The sequence below is a fragment of the Sinohyriopsis cumingii genome, chromosome 7, assembly GCF_028554795.1.
Source record: "Sinohyriopsis cumingii isolate HCF-2022 chromosome 7, ASM2855479v2, whole genome shotgun sequence".
NCBI classification, from domain to species: Eukaryota; Metazoa; Mollusca; class Bivalvia; order Unionida; family Unionidae; genus Sinohyriopsis; species Sinohyriopsis cumingii.
The window spans coordinates 20060396-20080426 of NC_142967.1; the positions used below are offsets into that span (position 1 = coordinate 20060396).

The 20031-nt window shown below is 37.2% G+C and overlaps 1 protein-coding gene across 2 annotated transcripts in view; it reads left to right on the top strand.

The window, feature by feature from the left end:
* Positions 1 to 20031, top strand: part of LOC149794832 (protrudin-like) — a 96647-nt gene that overhangs the window by 46210 nt on the left and 30406 nt on the right. For both annotated transcript variants that reach the window (XM_089964490.1, XM_089964491.1), the window contains exons 7-8: positions 9253 to 9362; positions 18336 to 18404. In XM_089964490.1, the coding sequence (XP_089820616.1) occupies positions 9253 to 9362; positions 18336 to 18404 (179 nt within the window). The remainder of the gene's footprint in view (positions 1 to 9252; positions 9363 to 18335; positions 18405 to 20031) is intronic.

Consider the following 20031-nt stretch of genomic DNA (forward strand, 5'->3'; position numbering starts at 1 on the left):
ATATGATCTGGTTATAATTCCAGTCGAATATGATCTTTTATGGTTATTATTACAGTTGAATACCTCATAAATTTATCATTACAATTATACATTTATCATTACAGTGTTATTATGTATAACTATATTTATTGATTTAAAAGTAAAAATAAATGTAATTAGTAGAGAATGAAAGACGTATAAAGAGAATGTTCATGTTTATGTTTTCACAAAGTGATTGCTTAGCGAGTATAATTTGTCATTCAGAAATCCCAAGTAATCAATTAGGATTAAAGACTGAAATTTGGTTTGATAAAACAATTCTACAGTCCCAGCCTATGTAATTATTGATCATCAATCAATTGTGACTTACCAGGTGATAAAAGTTAATCACCTTTTAGCAGGTTTGAATAGAATATGTCAAACTTACCTTGATTAATACCTTTTGACAGTTATTCACAGTTCAACTTTTTGAGCAGAATTTAGTCCTTGAGATGACTGATTTGCTGGATGAAATACATGTCCCCTTCCAATGTTTTAATGTAGTAAGAAAGTTGAGAGAAATTAGTCTTTCAGGTCAATTATATTTCTTTCAAGGGAGGCATTTAAAAGGTAGGTAAATGGCTAGACCTTATAGTAGTTACCTCTTTGGATATTGTAACCATCGGTGGCAATATTTTAAAACAAGTATGTGTTAGTATTAGCACTGATGGCACCTAATTGCATCAGTAAAATGTTTGTGTCATTTAAAAGGAAAGCTCTAAAAATGAAGAATAGCACAAAAACATTTAGAGTATGAACCTTTGCAAAATATATTAGTATGAAGTACAAGATAATTTATAAAAGATCAAGATGTTAACATTCTGTAAAAGGTGTATAAAATAAAATATAAAGGTAACATGTATAAAACACTCAAAACATATTTGAAACAACAATGAAAAATGCTTTAAATTGGAAATCAGAGTAATGTAAGTTAATTATTTAAAACAGTCTCATTATTCAATATACAAATAATACAGTAGTAATAGGGACTGTAAATAGTAATACAAATAATACATTAGTAATAAGGACTGTAAATTGTAATACAAATAATACAATGGTAACAAGGACTGTAAATAGTAATACAAATAATACAGTAGTAACAAGCACTGTAAATAGTAATACAAATAATACTGTAGTAATAAGGACTGTAAATAGTAATACAAATAATACAATGGTAACAAGGACTGTAAATAGTAATACAACTACTACAGTAGTAACAAGGACTGTAAATAGTAATACAAATAATGCAATGGTAGCAATAACTGTAAATAGTAATACAAAAAATACAGTAGTAATAAGGACTGTAAATAGTAATATAAATGATACAGTGGTAACAAGGACTGTAAATAATAATACAAATAATGCAATGGTAACAAGGACTGTAAATAGTAATACAAATAATACAGTAGTAACAAGCACTATAAATAGTAATACAAATAATACAGTGGTAACAAGGACTGTAAATAGTAATACAAATACTAAAGTAGTAACAAGCACTGTAAATAGTAATACAAATAATACAATGGTAGCGGTGACTGTAAATAGTAATACAAAAAATACATTAGTAACAATGACTGTAAATAGTAATATAAATAATACAGTGGTAACAAGGACTGTAAATAGTAATACAAATAATACAATGGTAACAAGGACTGTAAATAGTAATACAAATAATACAGTAGTAACAAGCACTGTAAATAGTAATACAAATAATACAATGGTAGCAATGACTGTAAATAGTAATACAAAAAGTACAGTAGTAACAAGGACTGTAAATAGTAATATAAATAATACAATGGTAACAAGGACTGTAAATAGTAATACAAATAATACAGTAGTAACAAGGACTGTAAATAGTAATACAAATAATACAATGGTGACAAGGACTGTAAATAGTAATATAAAGAATACAGTGGTAACAAGGACTGTAAATAGTAATACAAATAATACAGTAGTAACAAGCACTGTAAATAGTAATACAAATAATACTGTAGTAATAAGGACTGTAAATATTAATACAAATAATACAATGGTAACAAGGACTGTAAATAGTAATACAACTACTACAGTAGTAACAAGCACTGTAAATAGTAATACAAATAATGCAATGGTAGCAATAACTGTAAATAGTAATACAAAAAATACAGTAGTAATAAGGACTGTAAATAGTAATATAAATGATACAGTGGTAACAAGGACTGTAAATAATAATACAAATAATACAATGGTAACAAGGACTGTAAATAGTAATACAAATACTACAAGTAATAACAAGCACTATAAATAGTAATACAAATAATACAGTGGTAACAAGGACTGTAAATAGTAATACAAATACTACAGTAGTAACAAGCACTGTAAACAGTAATACAAATAATACAATGGTAGCAATGACTGTAAATAGTAATACAAAAAATACATTAGTAACAATGACTGTAAATAGTAATATAAATAATACAATGGTAACAAGGACTGTAAATAGTAATACAAATACTACAGTAGTAACAAGCACTGTAAATAGTAATACAAATAATACAATGGTAGCAATGACTGTAAATAGTAATACAAAAAATACATTAGTAACAATGACTGTAAATAGTAATACAAATAATACAATGGTAACAAGGACAGTAAATAGTAATACAAATACTACAGTAGTAACAAGCACTGTAAATAGTAATACAAATAATACAATGGTAGCAATGACTGTAAATAGTAATACAAAAAATACATTAGTAACAAGGACTGTAAATAGTAATATAAATAATACAGTGGTAACAAGGACTGTAAATAGTAATACAAATAATACAGTGGTAACAAGGACTGTAAATAGTAATACAAATAATACAGTAGTAACAAGCAATGTAAAGAGTAATACAAATAATACAATGGTAGCAATGACTGTAAATAGTAATACAAAAACTACAGTAGTAACAAGGACTGTAAATAGTAATACAAATAATAAAATGATAACAAGGACTGTAAATAGTAATACAAATAAAACAGTTAAAAGAAATGTGAATCGAGTATATGTGTTCCACTGGCCAGTATTGGTTGATAATGAAAGTTAGATTAATGTAAAACATATTTTTGATAGCTTATCCTAGTTGTAACTACAAAAAATATAGAGACACTGTGAATAGTTATATAAGTTGTATTTTTCCATATGATGTAGTGTAAATTAGTATCACATGACCCTTCAAGCTGTCATTATATTTTGATAAAAAATCTTATATAAATGTGGCTGGGTGGGACATCATGCCTTGTGTCTGCGGCATGATGCCCCAGTGCTAGACATCACTATAAACTGCCACACTGCAGACATTGTAGCAATATGACAGAAAAATTGTTAAAGCTACCTTAAAAATCCTAATCACACACACACTTGTGTAAATTAGTATCACATTACCCTTTAAGCCATCATTATACTTTGATAAATTGTTGGCTTCACTTCACTTGAGAAGATTTAGGAAGGGGGATGTCCATATCTATTGCATGCGTACTGGTGGTTGATGAGCCCAATACTCGACAGGCACATCTGTCCACAGAGGCTGCAGGGGAATGTCTGGTTTGTGATGGGTGCTGCCGATGGTTCCCGTTTTTTTTCTTTGCCATCGTTCTTTCTCCAAGATGGCCCATCTGTTTTGTTCAAAAGTGGCAGTGGCCCGGTGAACTGTAAGTCACCAGCTTTCACCATCAGAAGCTTGTGATGCCCATTGGTGGTGATTGATGCCACAGGTGGTGAGGGTCTTTTTCAAGGAGTCTTTATATCTCTTTTGAGGTGCCCCTCTATCACAGTTACCAGTGGACAGTTCACCATACAGTGCGATCTTTGGCAGGTGGTGATCCTCCATCCAGGACACATGCCCTGCCCAGCATAGCTGTATCTTCATGAACATGGCCTCAATGCTTGTGATCCCTGCTTGTTTGAAGACTTCAGTGTTGGTGCGGAGGCAGTGCTGATGGAAGCGTTCAAGGAGGTGGAGGTGGCAGCTGTAGGTGACCCATGATTTGGTGCCATATAGGAGGGTGGTCATTACGACAGTTCCGTAGACGCTGATCTTTGTATCTCTCTTGAGACAGGCATTGTACTGTACCATACTCATTTATAGAGTCTGCTGAAGGCATTGTATGCCTTGGCCAGTCTGTTGTCTATTTGACAATCTTGGCATCAGAGGATATCACACAGCCGAGGTAGGTGAACTGGTGGATTACGTTCAGCTCTGTCTGGTCAATGAAGATGCTTGGTGGCCGGTACTCTTCTTGGGAGCAAGCTGTTGAAGTATCTCAGTTTTCTTTAGGCTGACCTTTGGACCAAAGAGCTGGCAAACTTCTGCAAAGCAGAATGTTACTTGCTGTAAGGCGGCTTCCATGTGGGCAGCAAAGGTATCTTCATTTGCAAAGAGAAGTTCTCTAATCAGTTTTTCCAAGGTCTAGGTGTGGGCCTGAAGTCACCTTAAGTTGAAGAGGTTGCCATCAGTACGAAATTGGATATAGATGCCATCTTTGTCAACAAGGTCTTCTGTTGCTTTTTGGAGCATCATGATGAAGATGGAGAACAGTGTGGGGGCCTACATCAGGTTCACAAATGTGATGTACAGTCCTTTGTTTTGTTCTTGGCATTTCTCCTGGATCTAAGGATGAGCACCATGTCAGCTGTGCCCCTATTGGCTCTGAAGCCACATTGACTCTCTGGAGCATGTTCTGCAATGGTGGGCACTGGTCTGTTCAATAACACTCTAGCAAGGATTTTGCCTGCTTTGGAGAGCATAGTTATCCCAAAGTAGTTTGAACAGTCAGAATTTTAACCATTGTTTTTATACAAGGTGATGATGACTGCATCTCGGAGGTCTTGTGGAAGTTTTCCTCGCTCCCAGCAGCAAACGAAGAACTCTTGGAGTTTAATGTGCAATACTGGGCTTCCTCTCTTTCATATCTCTGATGGGATACCATCTTTTGCTGCAGCCTTTCCAATCTTTAGCTGTTCTATGGCTTTTTCAGTCTCTTGTAGTGTAGGTTCCATCTTTGGTGGCTGTTGTGGGATGTGATCAATAGCTGCCTCCTGGACTGTACGGCTAGTGCTGAAGAGGGTGTGGAAGTGCTCTGACCAGTAGTTCAGGAAAGATTTCTTGTCAGTGAGTAGCTCCTGGTCATCTGCACTCCATAGGGGTCTCTGTATTTGGAAGGAAGGACCATACACTGCTTTCAACGCTTCCTAGAACCCCTTGTAGTCACCAGTGTCAGTGTACAGCTGGAATCATTCTGCAAGTTTTGTGCATCATTAATTTTGTATGTCTTGGAGACTGCACAGGAGGGAGCTGCAGATAAGGCAGAAGGCTGCTTTCTTCTTTGGACAGGGTGGTTGAGCGAGGTGGGCTTGGTACACTGATCTCTTTTTGGCAAGCAGTTCTTGGATTTCTTGGTTGTTTTCATCAGACCAGTCTTTGTTTTTCTTAGTGGTGAACCCAAGGATTTCTTCTGAGGTTTGCAGAATGGCAGCCTTGATGTGATTCCACATCTCTTCCAGAGGTACATCTAGCAAAAAATTAGGTTCTTCAAGTCTAGACTGCAGGCTCTCTTGAAAATCTGCCTTGACATCTTCAGACAACAGGTTTTTGATCTGGAGCTTCCCTCTCAGGGTACCTCCTTGTTGTCTGGGTCTGGGTTTGAAGTGGAAGTTGAGCTTGCATCAGACAAGATGATCATCTGTGTGACACTCTGCACTGGGCATCACTCTGGTATGAAGGACAGCTTTTAAGTCCTTCTGGTGTATTATGAATTAATCGATTAGGTGCCAGTGTTTCGATCTAGGATGCATCCAGGTCATTTTCAGGCTGTCTTTCTGCTGGAGTAGGGTGTTTGTGATGGTGAGCTGTAATTCTGTGCAATATTCAGGAAGCAGGCACCCATTGTCATTGCAGCCACACCCACACCATGTTTCCCAAGAAAGACTTTCCAGGCTTCTGAGTCTTGGCCCACTCTGGCATTGAAATCTCTGAGGATGATTATTTTGTCGGTCTCTCCGATGCCCTTGAGACATCTGCACAGGTCAGCCTAGAATTATCCTTTTCAGAAGGATCTGCCTGGAGTGTTGGAGCATATACACAGAAGAGTGTGGTGTGTTGTTGGTTCCCTAACGAGAGACACATGGACATGATGCGGTAGGTGTGACCAGTGGGAAGGTTTGTTAACTTGGTGGCGATTGAGTCCTTGACCATGAAACCAACTCCAGAAAGTCATTTTTCAGTCTTTGATTTTCCTGACTAGTACAGGGTGCATCCAGCACCGAGTTCTTTCAGACTTCCCTCCTCTGAAAGGCAGACTTCGCTAAGTGCAGCAATGTCAACACCAAGGCGAGAGAGTTCGTGTGCTGTTAAGGCAGAGCGTCATCCTGGTCTGTTGCTGTTGGTTCAGTCTAGTATTGTTCTTATGTTCCAACAAACCAGTTTTAGTCTTTTCCCACAATGTGAGGCAGCTGGGGCATGCCTTGTTTTTTCTGTTATGTTTTGACCGCTTTGGAAGATGCCCATTGGCTGTGGCAGGCCAACTGGAGGGTGGAAAGGAGACGAGCTTTGGTGAGGCCACCTTTTCTAGGCGCCTTTCCATGCGGAGCAAGCAGTGCTGTCCCTAGAAAAGGCTGCTTGGTCACTCAGGCTGCTGCCGGGTGATGGTGTTGTCTCCAGATCAACACCAGACCGCCAAAGGCCTGAGTCGCCTGCATGCAGGATTGGGACTGCGGCTTCCAGTGACATCTTTCACCTGCCATTTTTGCCCCTTTCCCATTGCTGCAGGGTTTGATAGAGTTGAACGTAAACAGTAGACAGACAGTTCCTTCATGCCTGCGCAATGGAGCTTTTAGGTGGAGTGCAGTCTGTGCAAACTGGCCTCATCCTTTTAAACCTGGGGTTCATCTGCCATGGCTTAGCAAGCCAGGATGGTGACAGCGAGGTCCACAGGCTGTAGGTTTTATATCAGAGTTTCCCTCTTCTGGACAGATGGCCAACCATGGCTGAAGAGATCTGCATTCCCTGCTATTTCAAACCATAGCTGGTTGGCCACAACTGCAACCCACTAATACATATGGTGCACCCTGGTCCTGAATACTTGGTCGTTGATCTGTAGAGACCTTCTGCCCTAGCCGGTGACTTCCCTGTAGAAGTTCATGTGCCTAGTGATGCAGTGTTAACATGACCTCCTCAGTGTCATTTGGCCCGCCAGCTGAAGCAGGGAGATGGATGAGGACCAGTGCGTCCATCCACTCAGAGAGTGCAGATGCCAAACAACAAAGATACTACCTCTATCCAGAGCCCCCTGTACCCTTGTCATTATATTTTGATACATGACCCTTCAAGCCATCATTATATATTGATACATAATCTTATGTAAATTAATATTACTTGACCCTTTTATCACTACTCCTCCCAAATGACATGTCATTTTGTCATGGTGTTTTCATGAGAAGACTTTTTATATCTTCTTGATACTAATCTGATATCTAGTATATAGCCACCATTGCAGCCATTTTGGGAATCAAATATCTAGTACATGTATATAGCCACCATTGCAGCCATTTTGGAAATCAGATATCTAGTACATGTATATAGCCACCATTGCAGCCATTTTGGAAATCAGATATCTTGTACATGTATATAGCCACCATTGCAGCCATTTTGGAAATCAAATATCTAGTACATGTATATAGTCACCATTGCAGCCATTTTGGAAATCAAATATCTAGTACATGTATATAGGTGGCGCTCACCAGATAATATGTACTTTTGAGAGAGTGACGTATGTAAGGTGAAGTAGTTCGCATTTAAAACATGCACAGTGGAGAGAATGTTTGCATACCTCTATGCTACATTAATGTAATGTGGATGATATTTCTTTTGGATATTGTACTTTTGGAAATTTTACATGATTTAAGCACACTGCTAACTAAAATGACTGCTCCCTTGTGTTAAAAAATCAGTCTGAATTAGTCTAAAGTACACTATACATACCAGCTGTTAAAATAGGGAAAATGAATTTTGCCAGACTAGACAATACCAGCTTCTGAAAGGGCAATGAATGAATTACCAAATATATAAAATGTACAAAAAGTTATCGGCTCTTTTTTATACAATTTACCTCTGAAGTTCAGGAAGTGAAAATGACCAAGTAGAGCTTGCACTTTTTTGAAAGGTGCACATTTGAAGTAAGGCCAAGCTGTATACTCTATAACCCATAGTACACCCATCAATCATACACCAAAATAAAGGGAATTAAAGGTTCTTTGCATTATACTTAAGATACACAAGGTCTTTTTTAAATAGCCAGTATAACCAGTGAGGAAAGCCGGGGACATTCTTTTTCTTTAAAATCCTAACCCTATGGAAAATACGAAACTGTAGAGCGCCACCATAGCCACCATTGCAGCCATTTTGGAAATCAAATATCTAGTACATGTATCTAGCCACCATTGCAGCCATTTTGGAAATCAAATGTCTAGTACATGTATATAGCCACCATTGCAGCCATTTTGGAAATCAAATATCTAGTACATATATATAGCCACCATTGCAGCCATTTTGGAAATCAAATATCTAGTACATGTATATAGCCACCATTGCAGCCATCACGAAAATCTTGTTATTGTTATTTATCCTAAAGTGGAAAATCACTCCAGCAGACTTTTTATGGTGTCTAATTGGGTCTCATTGAAATGATGTCAGTCTGACCTCCAGTATGGCCACAATGGTGGCCCTCATGAACATATCATTACTCTCTCGAAATGGATGGTCAAATTCACATGTAGTTTTCACTTAGACATTTGGTTAGTCTGAGTGAAAATGGTTTTGATCTTACGTCCAATATTGCTGATACATTGGCTAATTTGAAAATTATGTTATTGCTAAATATATTAGACATGGTTTCATCACTTGGCAGTGAAAAAGAAAAGATGAATTCCAGGATATTCTTTGTTTTTACCAGTACAGTGCAGGTTCCACTGAGCAACTTTTTTTTTTCTTTTTCTTTTTTTTACAGTAGTACAGTTAGGTAAACATGTATCATGGGTCCTAGAGATAATTTTGGGGAGTCCATTCCATTTATTTTGTGCATGGTTCCAAAATAATACAAAAGAATCATTTTGTCTATATTCAATATTTGTATTCTGAAAATAATTACATTTTTCTACATTTAATTACTTGAATTACAGTGATATAGTTTCTCATTTATTCTGTTTACTTTCAGTATTTTATTCCTATCTTCTGATACTTATGGAATGTGCCCAAGGAAAGAGAACTCTGTCATCATTATTTCAAAAATCTGTGGATAAGACCCAAGATAAGGAGGAAGAGAATGTAAGTGCTTCCACATTACCTTGCCTTGATCACATCTGAGATACAGTATCAATGCTTTTAGACATTGCTTGTAATTTATTAACTGCTGTGGCACATTGAAACTAATGATTCAAATAAGAATTGGTGTGCACTTGACATTCCGATTCTCAAGTTGGTACATATGCTGTTGATAGCACTATTTGCATAACACCAAAAACAGTTAATGTGCAAACTGCTGTTCTGTTATCTTGCTAAGAGTTTTGCAGACAGTATTATTTGAAATCCAAATGTTCTCACAGTTAGATATGAAATTGTTCTCACAATTGGATATGAATGTTCTCCCAGTGGGATATAAATGTCCTCACATTGGAATATGAAATTGTTCTCACAATTGGATATGAATGTTCTCCCAGTGGGATATAAATGTCCTCACAGTGGAATATGAAATTGTTCTCACAATTAGATATGAATGTTCTCCCAGTGGGATATAAATGTCCTCACAGTGGGATATGAAATTGTTCTCACAATTGGATATGAATGTTCTCCCAGTGGGATATAAATGTCCTCACAGTGGGATATGAAATTGTTCTCACAATTGGATATGAATGTTCTCCCAGTGGGATATAAATGTCCTCACAGTGGGATATGAAATTGTTCTCACAATTGGATATGAATGTTCTCCCAGTGGGATATAAATGTCCTCACAGTGGGATATGAAATTGTTCTCACAGTTGGATATGAATGTTCTCCCAGTGGGATATAAATGTCCTCACAGTGGGATATGAAATTCTTCTCATAATGGGATATGATTGTTCTCACAATGATTAAGTTATTTAACTCAGTGGAGAGCTAGGTTTCTTCTGAATGAATTTGCTGTTATACATTATAGACAGCATTTAAGACAGGATCAAAACAGTGAGATTTGGACTAAATGCTTGAAATGAAATTGCATAATTCAGATTGATAGAAAATTTATGTTTACATTTGTAGTTGAATTTTCTGTGTAAAATACATAAATACATTGTTATCTATAGCTATCATTGGTGTAGAAATAACAGTTGACTAACGCAAAAAGTCAGTGATAAATAGGGAATTAAAAATAGTAGTTGGTGGCTTTTATTTGTGACCATGAACCAAAACTTTGACTGACTTTACAGACAAAAGTTAAATTTTGGATATCTCTTGATCCTAATGAAAAGGAATGTAACTTTATTCTCTACTCAAAGATGAACTTTTCTGTTTGCTGTCCTTTTGGTTTATCCCATTTGTTTGGGGTCTGTATTGAGTAGGTAAGAAAACAGGTGGCACAATTGTCACTTCAGCTGCCCTTGCAGGCCTTTAACTCATCTAGACCTCATCAGGAATTGTACCAGAGATGGGATGATTGTCGACAAAAAGACTTCAGTGGTACTTCTCAGCGACAACAGTTATTTTAGGCAGCTGTGTCCTTTCTAAGACAGGCTGGAAGGGGGCAAATTAAACGGTTGCTTATCACCAAAGCCTCATGCCAACAGACAGTGATTTGCTGTTGTTTCTGCCCAACATTGATTTTTATTTTGGGTGCTAGATTCTTCCATTTTGCCAAACTTGGATGAGCCTCTTTTTGACTAATGATCGGGTAACTCAGGTCGTTTTGGAGGGGTTCCATCTTTTTATCAAATTCCTGCTCCTTTCATCATTCTATTTTATGATGGAGATACCATGTGATTCCACAAAGACAATCTCATCATTCCCTGTCATCATGGAGATCCCAAGTGATTCCACAAAGACAGTTTCATTATTTACTTTTATCATGGAGATCCCAAGTGATTCCACAAAGACATTTCCATCATTCCCTTTCGTCATGGTGATTAAAAGTGATTCCACAAAGGCAGTTTCATCAATCCCTGTCATCATGGAGATCCCAAGTGATTCCACAAGGACAATTTTATCATTCCCAGTCATCATGGAGATCCCAAGTGATTCCACAAAGGCAGTTTCATCATTCCCTGTCATCATGGAGATCCCAAGAGATCCCACAAAGGCAGTTTCATTATTTACTTTCATCATGGAGATCCCAAGTGGTTCCACAAAGACAATTTCATCATTCCCTTTCATTATGGAGATCCCAAGAGATCCCACAAAGGCAGTTTCATTATTTACTTTCATCATGGAGATCCCAAGTGATTCCACAAAGACAATTTCATCATTCCCTGTTATCATGGAGATCCCAAGAGATCCCACAAAGGCAGTTTCATTATTTACTTTCATCTTGGAGATCCTAAGTGATTCCCCAAACACAGTTTCATCATTTCCCATCATCATAGAGATCCCAAATGATTCCACAAAGACATTTCCATCATTCCTTTTTATCATGGTGATTACAAGTGATTCCACAAAGACATTTGCACCATTCCCTTTCATCATGGTGATTAAAAGTGATTCAGCAAAGACAGTTTCATCATTTCCCATCATCATGGTGATTGCCAGTGATTCCACAAAGACATTTCCATCATTCCCTTTCATCATGGTGATTGCAAGTGATTCCACAAAGACATTTCCATCATTCCCTTTTGTCATGGTGATTACAAGTGATTCCACAAAGACATTTTTATCATTTACCTTCATCTTGGGGATCCCAAGATGCACAGTGTCTTAATGCATATTTCCACATACCTATTCACACAGTGTCGCATGCATATTTCCACATACTATTCACATAGTGTCTCATGCATATTTCCACATACCTAATCACATAGTGTCTCATGCATATTTCCATATACCTATTACTTTGACCGCTTCGGTGGCCTAAGTGGTTAGCAGGTTAGAATCCTGGCTGAGTCACACCAAAGACTTATAAAAATGGTGCTAGCAACTTCCTCACTTGGCACTCAGCATTGAGAGGTTAGTGTTAGGACTGTTCAGCCTAGTGTCAGGATAACGTAACTGGGTGGGACATGATGCTACATGTCTGTCTTGTATGCATATTTAAACATACCAATTCATATAGTACCTCAAAGTTCATTTGGTTTGGCTATAACAGGATATTATACTGATTCCAAACCCTTCCATTTGGCCTTAACCTCATCCCCTTGGGCCTTCACCGCAACAATGGACTCTGTCTTATCCCACTTCAGGATGTCCTCCATAGTGATGGCAACACACTTGGAAGATCGTCAGCAAAAACACTCTTCATGTTGTTTTAGTCAGTATATAAATAAAATATCATTCACTCTCCTATGCCATTTAGGGTGGCTAGCCAACATGGCGATGTTGGACCATGTAAAACATTTTCATTCATCTAGGGATGGAGTTTCTTACTGAGCTCAGCCTTGTTCATCATCCTGTAGAACACATCAGCTGTATTTTTTGTGCATCAGAGACATAGTCTGCCTAAACATGTATCACAACAAGAGTTTGTTCAACTCACCGGGTTGCTCTTATCTGAAGCAGATTTTCTTTGCCTCGGCTGCCTTACCATGCCTTTAATGTGCCTTGGCTGGCTTAATGTGCCTTGCCAGCCTTAATGTACCTTAGTGTGCGTCGGCTGCCTTAGTGTACCTTAATGTGCCTCGGCTGCCTTATTGTGCCGTAATGTACCTTAATGTGCCCAATCTGCAGATTGCCATCACAGCACAATCTTTGGTTGTTTCAATCACCACGTTATGATCAGGATCAAAATCATATACCTCCTGCTTTATTGGCAATACAGGGAGTGGCTTGAGGCTAGAATACTTTCAGAGGCCCCTCAGCAAGAGGTTATAACCGGTACAGATACTAGTTTGTTGACTGATGTGGGGTGGAAACAGTCTTCCTACTAGGCTTTTGGATGGTAAGTACCAAGTGGATGGTGCAAGAGAAGGCCCTTTATAGCAATCTGTAAATGAAGGCCATTCACCGAACCTTTCATGCTTGTAGGGAGCACATCCAAGAGAAGGTAGTTTGAACAACTACCGTGTGTGCATACAAGTACAATACATCCTGATAGTCATCATTGATGCATTAGTAAGTAGAGGCCAACTGCTTCATATGGAGTCATCCCATCCTGCCCATCTTTTATCAAGGGGCAAACTGATTCTAGTCATATTTGTGATGTGGTGGAACAACAAATGGCCTACCATTATCTTTCTATTCCTGGACCCAGAGGCATGGGCTGTCAATGCCCAATCAGTCACCTGGGAGTGGATGTGGGCCTGTGTTTTCCCCCCGTTGTTTCAAAAATGAAACTGATTAAGAAGATGAAGGCCAGGCTTACAAGTTAGCTCTAATTCCTCTTGTCCAATGCAGACCTGCCAACTCTTAGGGTTTTGCCATAAGTCTTAAGAAAATTACCCTTAAAATATGGACTTACAGCATACTAGCAAAAACTATGGAAAATTGATTGTTGCCACAAAAACTGGATAATTGGTTCATCCGTGTTTTATTTGGATCCAGGAAAACAAGCTTCTAGAAAAGTGTTACTAATCAACACAGAAGAATAAAAAGGAGTATTCAGATTCTTGTGAATAAAAGCTGGAAAGGACATAATTACTTTTATTGGACATTACATGCCAATTTAAGTATGTCTCATGGCAGGAGATATGATTGTTGTCATGTGAAATGGAAAAGAATTTCCAAGAATTATGTCAAGTTGAGAGATAGCAACAAGCCATTGAGCTGCATAGGGTTTGGAGCATGAGTTTGTGAACTGTTCTAGTGGTAAATAAAGTCTGCACATACTTTACAAACTTTACAGTTGAACATAACATTTATCGTTGATGTGTCAAACTTTTAATTATGTTTTCCAGCTTTACAATAGCAGTTATTGATATTTTATTACAACTTAATGAAAACTGGTCAATCTTACAGAAATAAATTAACTGCCTTACTGAGATGGACTTGTCAGGTTGGCAGGTCTGCCAGTGTTACAAATCCTGGGTCAGTGGTCTGTCCATTATTATGACAGATATTCACAGGAAAATCATAGTGACTTCCATACCGTTCAAGCAGCTGGGGTCATTGATATTCCAGCTATGTCCAGAGAAAAGTGAAATATAATTTCAACAAGCACTGGTCACTTGGCTAAAGTGGCTTATTAGATTGGCTTGCTCTGAAAACTCCCTGGATCTGGTACAACTCATGAAATACAAGCGATTTCCACTAGTCTTGCCATTGTATGTAATGTTTTGATTCTGGACATAGTGGAGTCAGTTGTCTGGCAGGTTCAATCTATTTTGTCCAGCTTCTATTCACAGGACAAAGGGGACAGCTGAATCTTGCCAGGCCACTGGTATCTGGTCAAGATGATACAGTTAGACTTTTCTTTTGACATTGTTATTGCTTGCAATGGTATGAAGAAATAACATTCATCATGACAATGTCAGTAGTTTATTGGTAATATGGGCCACAGGTCAATAATGCTACAGTTGCATAGCAATGACAATGTCAATAGTTTATTGGTTATGTAGGCCATAGGCCAATAATCCTACAGTTGCATAGCAATGACAATGTCAATAGTTTATTGGTAATGTAGGCCATAGGCCAATAATCCTACAGTTGCATAGCAATGACAGTGTCAATCGTTTATTGGTAATGTAGACCATAGGCCAATAATCCCACAGTTGCATAGTAATGATAATGTCAATAGTTTATTGGTAATGTAGGCCATAGGCCAATAATCCTACAGTTGCATAGCAATGACAATGTCAGTAGTTTATTGGTAATATGGACCACCGGCCAATAATGCTACAGTTGCATAGCAATGACAATGTCAATAGTTTATTGGTAATGTAGGCCATAGGCCAATAATCCTACAGTTGCATAGCAATGACAATGTCAATAGTTTATTGGTAATATGGGCCACCGGCCAATAATGCTACAGTTGCATAGCAATGACAATGTCAATAGTTTATTCGTAATGTAGGCCATAGGCCAATAATACTACAGTTACACAGCAGTATTGCAATGATGCAGAGCGCAAAAATTATAAATGAGGTGAAAAAGGGAAGACAGAATAGAATGTATGTAGGAGATGAAACAGAACTAGCATTATATAACTACATAGTTGTGATCTTCCATATAAGTAGAGAAAAATAGACTGTTGCAAGTCCATTATCAGGTTTACAAAAAGACTACAGTATATCGTAGCAGCCATTTTCAAATGCTGTCTAGAAAATTAATCACAGGCAGTAAAGTCTGTTTTCCCTACCACAGGCATGGATGGATCCAAAACATTTTGAAGTTTATGGATCCAGTCCCAAGAATTGCATTATATAAGTTTAAATTAAGCTTTCATTGATATTCAAGCTTTTGTATTGGAAACATTTAATTTGGCATCGGTGATCAGCTGTTGCCGCTACAAGTCCCTCTTATAAATAGGTAATGGTACTGTTTCGATATTAGGTGCTCAAACTCTATCTGCAATAGTCACAGCATTCCCAGTGAACATGTGATAGATTTGATCTGATTGGATGTTGCTTGAGTGAACCTGTGATAGATTTAATATGATTGGATGTTGGTTGATGCAAGTCCAGTGTTGTTTTGATACTGTGTACTTCCTGAGTGATCAGAGTCCAGAGGTTAAAAAACAAACTATTTTTTGTTCAAACTGAAAGAGTTCCTAAATCTGTTATATACAAAATTGCTTCATAATGGCTGTATTTTATATATTGAATTGGGGAAGAAAACTCAAATTGCCAAAAGAACAGTTAAGCTTTTTTTAAAGATGACCCCTCATCTTCATCTTATGTTGCAAGGCTTGTATTGTAAGCTGGCCCCTCAGTTTTTGTCTGGTGTTGTTAGATGTGTATTTTAGGCAGACTGTTAGTCTCCATCAGCTTCTGTTTTTAAATCACATGGTTGAATATTATTGATAAAATAAAACATCTCTTGTCAAATCACCTGCATCTGCCTATTATTATTTAAAACTTCTCAAAAAACTAGAACAATCTTGACCAGATTTTGAAGAGAGGATCTTGACATAAAGAACTTTCAGTTAATTTTAATTGCATCTTGGCATTAAGGGCTTTCAGTTAATTTTAATTGCATCTTGGCATAAAGGGCTTTCAGTTAATTTGAATTGAATCTTGGCATAAAGGACTTTCAGTTAATTTGAATTGCATCTTGGCATAAAGGGCTTTCAGTTAATTTTAATTGCATCTTGGCATTAAGGACTTTCAGTTAATTCGAATCGAATCTTGACATAAAGGACTTTAAGTTAATTTTAATCACATCTTGGCATTAAGGACTTTCAGTTAATTTTAATTGCATCTTGGCATAAAGGGCTTTCAGTTAATTTTAATTGCATCTTGGCATTAAGGACTTTCAGTTAATTTTAATTGCATCTTGGCATTAAGGACTTTCAGTTAATTCAAATTGAATCTTGGCATAAAGGACTTTAAGTTAATTCGAATTGAATCTTGGCATAAAGGGCTTTCAGTTAATTCGAATTGAATCTTGGCATAAAGGACTTTAAGTTAATTTAGATTGAATCTTGGCATAAAGGGCTTTCAGTACTATTCAGTTTATGTCAGATGTGAAAACCATCTGTAAATTTGTTGAATACACTCTTTTGGACAAGGTAAACTTAAAATATTGCATAACTAGAGTAAAGAAATGAGGATTTTGGACATGTTTGTGTTTTTAACTTTTTTCAAATTGCCTGATTTCAGGCCCACTCTTTTGGCCTCTGTTACTGAAAACAAATACCAGTGCTGAACTAAATATGATCAAGCTTGACAGAAATCATCCTGGCAGGAAGACTTATCAAGTTTATATCAGTGATGCAGATCCAACTTCAGTAATATCGCCACAATTACCAAACTTGAAAACCCTTTAAATGACTTCTTCAAAACTACTAAATAGAATTTAAAGAAACTTGACAGAATGCATCCAGGCATAAAGATAGTTTAGCTTTATACAAATTAAACAAATATGCCCACAATTACTTAATATGAAACAGAATTAAAATTACTTCTCCAAAAGTGCTTAGTGTGCCTGACTCGAGACTAGAAAGGTACAGGTTCAAATCCCACCATCAGACCAGACTGTGTTAAGCTACATAACATAGACGGAAATACTGTGGTATGTCCTTGGTCAAGGTACTTTGCTCCAATTGTCTCAGCATTAAATAACCTACTTGTGTTCTGTGCCCTAAAACACTAAAAACCAAAACCCAAACTTTGTAAAATTGGACTGAAATTTAGAGACTGTATCATGGCATGAAGATGGTGATGCTGATCTGCCATCCAATATGACTACTGTTACTAAAAATAAATGTTTAAATGACTTCTTGTAAACAACTGTTCAAAAGATAATGACGAGTTTTAAAGAAAGCATTATAGTGTAGAGGGCATTCAGATTTGAACAGAAAACATACCTTGAGAGACTACTCTTTCAGCCAACAAAGTGGGCACTCCAGACAGGTGGTCACTCACAACAGGTATGAATGGAAGGGCCAGTTTTCATGGCGAAATTCAGCTGATGAATCAAAATTGCATATAATTATTATACATATATTTGCCCTTCATTCCTTGTTCTTGTTAAAATATTATATTCATTCATTCAAACATTTTTTTTCCAAAGCACTTAAAATACAAGGATTGTAAAAATTAACATTTTTATTTGAAGTTCACATGTATTCTTTTGGCAGTATGACATATGAATCATGAAGTTAAGTTTACAGTTACTTAACCTGGCCATTACCTGTAAAGTTGGCTTTGATAACACTAGCTCAATAATTTACAGTCAAAAGCCAGAACCTAAGCCTCTCTTTTGATAAGATGGCTGTTTGATGGATCTTAGTCATGCCTTAGATAAATCATCGTGATACTAAAACTTTCAATTCTATCACATGCTTACTCAATCCTTTGAGATTGGCTGAAGGCCACACAGTTTACAGTTAGTAGTTTGACATGCAGTATTCAGTATGGCCTCAGGGAAGACTTATGTATGATTATTATTATTATTATTATTATTATTATTATTATTAAGTTACATTGATTTTTGTCTGTGTATGTGAATTATCTTTCTTCACAGGAAGAGAACTACAAAAGTGATGAAATAAAAGAAAAACCAGATGCTGCTGATAAAGATGATTTCTCTGATGTAAGTAGAAAAATTGCAGGCTAATGTGCCTCAGTTTACTTCATTCTGAGTTAAAAACATAAAACACTGTATGACATAACAATATGACATAATAATTATTCAACAGGCAGATACAGATAGTACACATTTACTGTGTTATACTATACATGTAGACATTACAACACCAACTGTAACAGCAGATCAAAAGACAATGCAACATTAAGCAAAAGACAATAGTGCTGCAGATTAAAAACACTATCACAGTAGAGTGCAGTGTCAAAATTGAAGTACAACACAGTAGTAACCAACATGCAGATGCACAGTTCTTTTTTGTATGAACAAACACATCACAGAGATGAATACACTTAATAATTTAAATATGGAATACCGGTATGATGGTTGTTTAAAATCATGCACATTGTCAGTGATTACAGCTGATTAAAAGACATGACAGTAGTAAATTGCATGCAGTTAAAGATGTTCATTGCATGCAGTTGAAGGTGTTCATTGCATGCAGTTGAAGGTGTTCATTGCATGCAGTTGAAGGTGTTCATTGCATGCAGTTAAAGATGTTCATTGCATGCAGTTGAAGGTGTTCATTGCATGCAGTTGAAGGTGTTCATTGCATGCAGTTGAAGGTGTTCATTGCATGCAGTTGAAGGTGTTCATTGCATGCAGTTGAAGGTGTTCATTGCATGCAGTTGAAGGTGTTCATTGCATGCAGTTAAAGATGTTCATTGCATGCAGTTAAAGATGTTCATTGCATGCAGTTGAAGGTGTTCATTGCATGCAGTTAAAGATGTTCATTGCATGCAGTTGAAGGTGTTCATTGCATGCAGTTGAAGGTGTTCATTGCATGCAGTTGAAGGTGTTCATTGCATGCAGTTGAAGGTGTTCATTGCATGCAGTTGAAGGTGTTCATTGCATGCAGTTGAAGGTGTTCATTGCATGCAGTTGAAGGTGTTCATTGCATGCAGTTGAAGGTGTTCATTGCATGCAGTTGAAGGTGTTCATTGCATGCAGTTGAAGGTGTTCATTGCATGCAGTTAAAGGGGTTCATTGCATGCAGTTAAAGGGGTTCATTGCATGCAGTTAAAGGGGTTCATTGCATGCAGTTGAAGGTGTTCATTGCATGCAGTTAAAGATGTTCATTGCATGCAGTTAAAGATGTTCATTGCATGCAGTTGAAGGTGTTCATTGCATGCAGTTGAAGGTGTTCATTGCATGCAGTTGAAGGTGTTCATTGCATGCAGTTAAAGATGTTCATTGCATGCAGTTGAAGGTGTTTATTGCATGCAGTTGAAGGTGTTCATTGCATGCAGTTAAAGGTGTTCATTGGCTTACTGAAAAATGAGGGTGCTTAAAATTAAAGTAAAAGGTATTTTTCTTAAAATATGGTTGCAGGATTGAAATTTGTCTCAGTGAAGAAGGTAATCCGATAGCTGATGTTTCTTGGCCGCTAAAAAGGTAGACATAGCAGACATTTGCTGTGCAGGCTACACCATGTCTGAATCATCCTGTTGAATTCTTTGGAGTCAGAGTTCGTAGTTTATTGGGTGGGCAGTTCCAGACTTGGGGAAACATCAGATCTGAAAGAGAGCTTACCATACCTTGTGGTCATTGCTCATGGTACTCTTTCCAGATTTTG